The sequence below is a fragment of the Penaeus monodon genome, chromosome 23 (genome assembly GCF_015228065.2).
Source record: "Penaeus monodon isolate SGIC_2016 chromosome 23, NSTDA_Pmon_1, whole genome shotgun sequence".
NCBI classification, from domain to species: Eukaryota; Metazoa; Arthropoda; class Malacostraca; order Decapoda; family Penaeidae; genus Penaeus; species Penaeus monodon.
In genome coordinates, this window is record NC_051408.1 from 16,069,371 (window position 1) to 16,072,002 (window position 2,632).

Below are 2,632 nucleotides of genomic sequence, written 5' to 3' on the forward strand. Positions count from 1 at the left end.
TGAAGAGTACATACATTATGTACAAAGGGTTAATGATAACTTTACTGTTTGCTGGCTTGGCAAGACTAAAATAACTTGAGAGTAAGAATAAAGACACTAAAGCAAAAAGGATATGAAAACTTCTCAGTAACAAAGATCAATTACTCTGAACATTGTTTCTATCAGTCTTTTTTTATTCCAACTTGTAAACAATGAGATCCAAAAAGGAGAGATCCTGATTCATAAAGAAACCGAAGGGTCTTGTCATTCCAATATCTCTAATGGATGAGACAGAATTCAAAATGCTTAACTAGAAAGATTCCTGGCCCATCAATCTTTCCATGCCAGTGTACCAAGTTAACCCAAACACAGAATTAATTACCTCACTCTCTCTACTATTGGCTGCAGAATAAATTATTTTTTAAGTAACGAGGCTAAAAACATACTTTAAATCTATTTTTTTAGGAACTATTTCTCCTCAACTGTATGCATCCAGGCCCAAGCAAGCACACAACATTCAGCGTGTACAACTTAAAGTAAGCTCTACCATGGATAACATGAACACATCATCCTGGTGTTTTGGGTATGATGTGATACAATGTCAACATGTGTTTTCTACCATGATTGGGTAAGGGCAGGAAATTACTTTGGACTAATCTAGATCTTGCACACAGACATTCTGTGCAGCAATTAGTAAAACACATAAAGTCTACATATCAAGCTACTACAGTTGCTGTGAAACATTACAAACAATATTTCCTAAGCTGTGAAATAATTTCCAATTAATACCTAAGCGAGAATATTAAATATGTCTGAACTATGGCCACTAACAGAGTAATGTGGGTTTCTAATCGTACAATGTAACCTATAAACTATGGAGCACATAGTGTCAAACTGATTTACATTCTCTTTGGCCTTCTATTTTACATAACTGGATATATTGTGTTTTATGTAAATTTGATCACTTACTCACACTAAAAACTAACTTTTCCAATACGAGCATGACACTAAAAATTAATTTTCCAATATGAGCATGACACTAATTGTCTTAAGAAGATAGGTTGTCAGGGATATGAAAGTAGTAGGTACCACAGTATGAAAAGGTATGATTTGTTCCATTGTAATTGGTGAATGCATCATACAGCATTCTCAAGTACCAAATACAAAGAATGTCCTGTCAGTCTGATTGTAGTTTTCAAAAAGAACTATCTAAACATGTGTGAATATATATCTTTCTTTTTTCTTTTCATTATTTTTTTCTCCTTTGCCCCCTTTATGTTCAGATTTTCAAATTATTTCCTATATGTTTACGATAGCTTTAACTCCTAAAACAAGTCAATAGAAAGTTATGGATAATGTCTCCTGAGACCTACAGATTACTAAGTGGAAATGAGACAACAAGTTTCTCTATATGTATGGCCATTTCAATCAAATTAAACAATGGTAACACAACTGCAATGGCCTCTATAACTTCAGCTTTGAACAGTACCATTTAAATAATAACAATATTTTATGGTAACTAATATATAACTGCTAACTGTATCTGATTAAAACCAAAATAAATTTGTAAAACATGACAAGACTGAACTCTCAACTATGGATTCTCAAAATACAGATCTCTGAACCTCCTTCCTTATTTCATTACAATTTTCAAAAAGAGAGAATATAAAAATGCATCAGTGATGAAGCTTATTACAAGACAAATTATCTGGAAAAAGAAAAAGTGAATTTAGAAACCAGAGACCTTTTCTCCCTAAACTTCTGAGGCTAGACAGCATCACAAGAACTGGTTCTAATAGCAGTATCTGATATTCCACAAAATAAAAATAAGGAGAACTGGATAAATACTAAATTTCAAATAAAAATAATTCATGAAGCACAAACTTTATCAATACCCAGAGTATACCTTGGATCAGTTAGAATGTATTAAAGTTCAGTTAAATTTTGTGAAGGAAAATTCCTGCGAGTAACAGAACCACTTTCAATTAGTGAAGAACCCTTACATGACCAGCTGTTGGCAGTCACCCCATATAATTTTAACACAACCTGTAATTAATCTTTACTGTAATCCTACCAAAAGGCCAATTAACATCAGCAAAATATTTACTACCTTGAGCAAAATAAAGTGTTGATTTACTTATAAATTTCTGTTACAATGGAAAACTCTAGCAATCTAAGATAACTCTAACTTCTATGTTGTCCTCAAAATGGAGATGAGAACAACCTAAATAACTTGACACTATACAAGAAGCCTGGCATAAATATAAGCCTCAATATCACTCAACTACCCAATATAATCAAACAAGCAAAAAATTTAATATCACAGGAGAAGGGAGGGGACAAGGCAAAAAGCATCAGAGCAGTTTGTTTCTTCTACTCAAGGCTTACCCTGGTACATGGGTCTTTAGTTGAGGCTTTACATAACCATTATTAGTTGTGGGCTGTTGCTCTCCAAGGGGCGTGTAGTACTTTCCAAAGGCTTGATCCTTAGGCACATTCGGATATAGGTAAAGGAGGTAATTCAAGTCAGCGATCACATCAGCTAGAGGACGGATGGCGAAGGCTTTACTGGTGAATGGCTGCAGCATGAAAACATCACGTTGACAGGCTGTAACAAAGAAGGTTCCTTATTCAGGGAGTTTTACCACACAAA

At 34.0% G+C, this 2,632-nt stretch overlaps 1 protein-coding gene across 1 annotated transcript in view; it reads right to left on the reverse strand.

Annotated features, from left to right (window-relative positions):
• The window catches only part of LOC119587821 (signal transducer and activator of transcription 5B-like), a 29,198-nt gene that overhangs the window by 13,688 nt on the left and 12,878 nt on the right, over positions 1-2,632 (reverse strand). Inside the window, 1 exon segment of the mRNA XM_037936525.1 lies at positions 2,368-2,587. Coding sequence (XP_037792453.1) covers positions 2,368-2,587 — 220 coding nt within the window.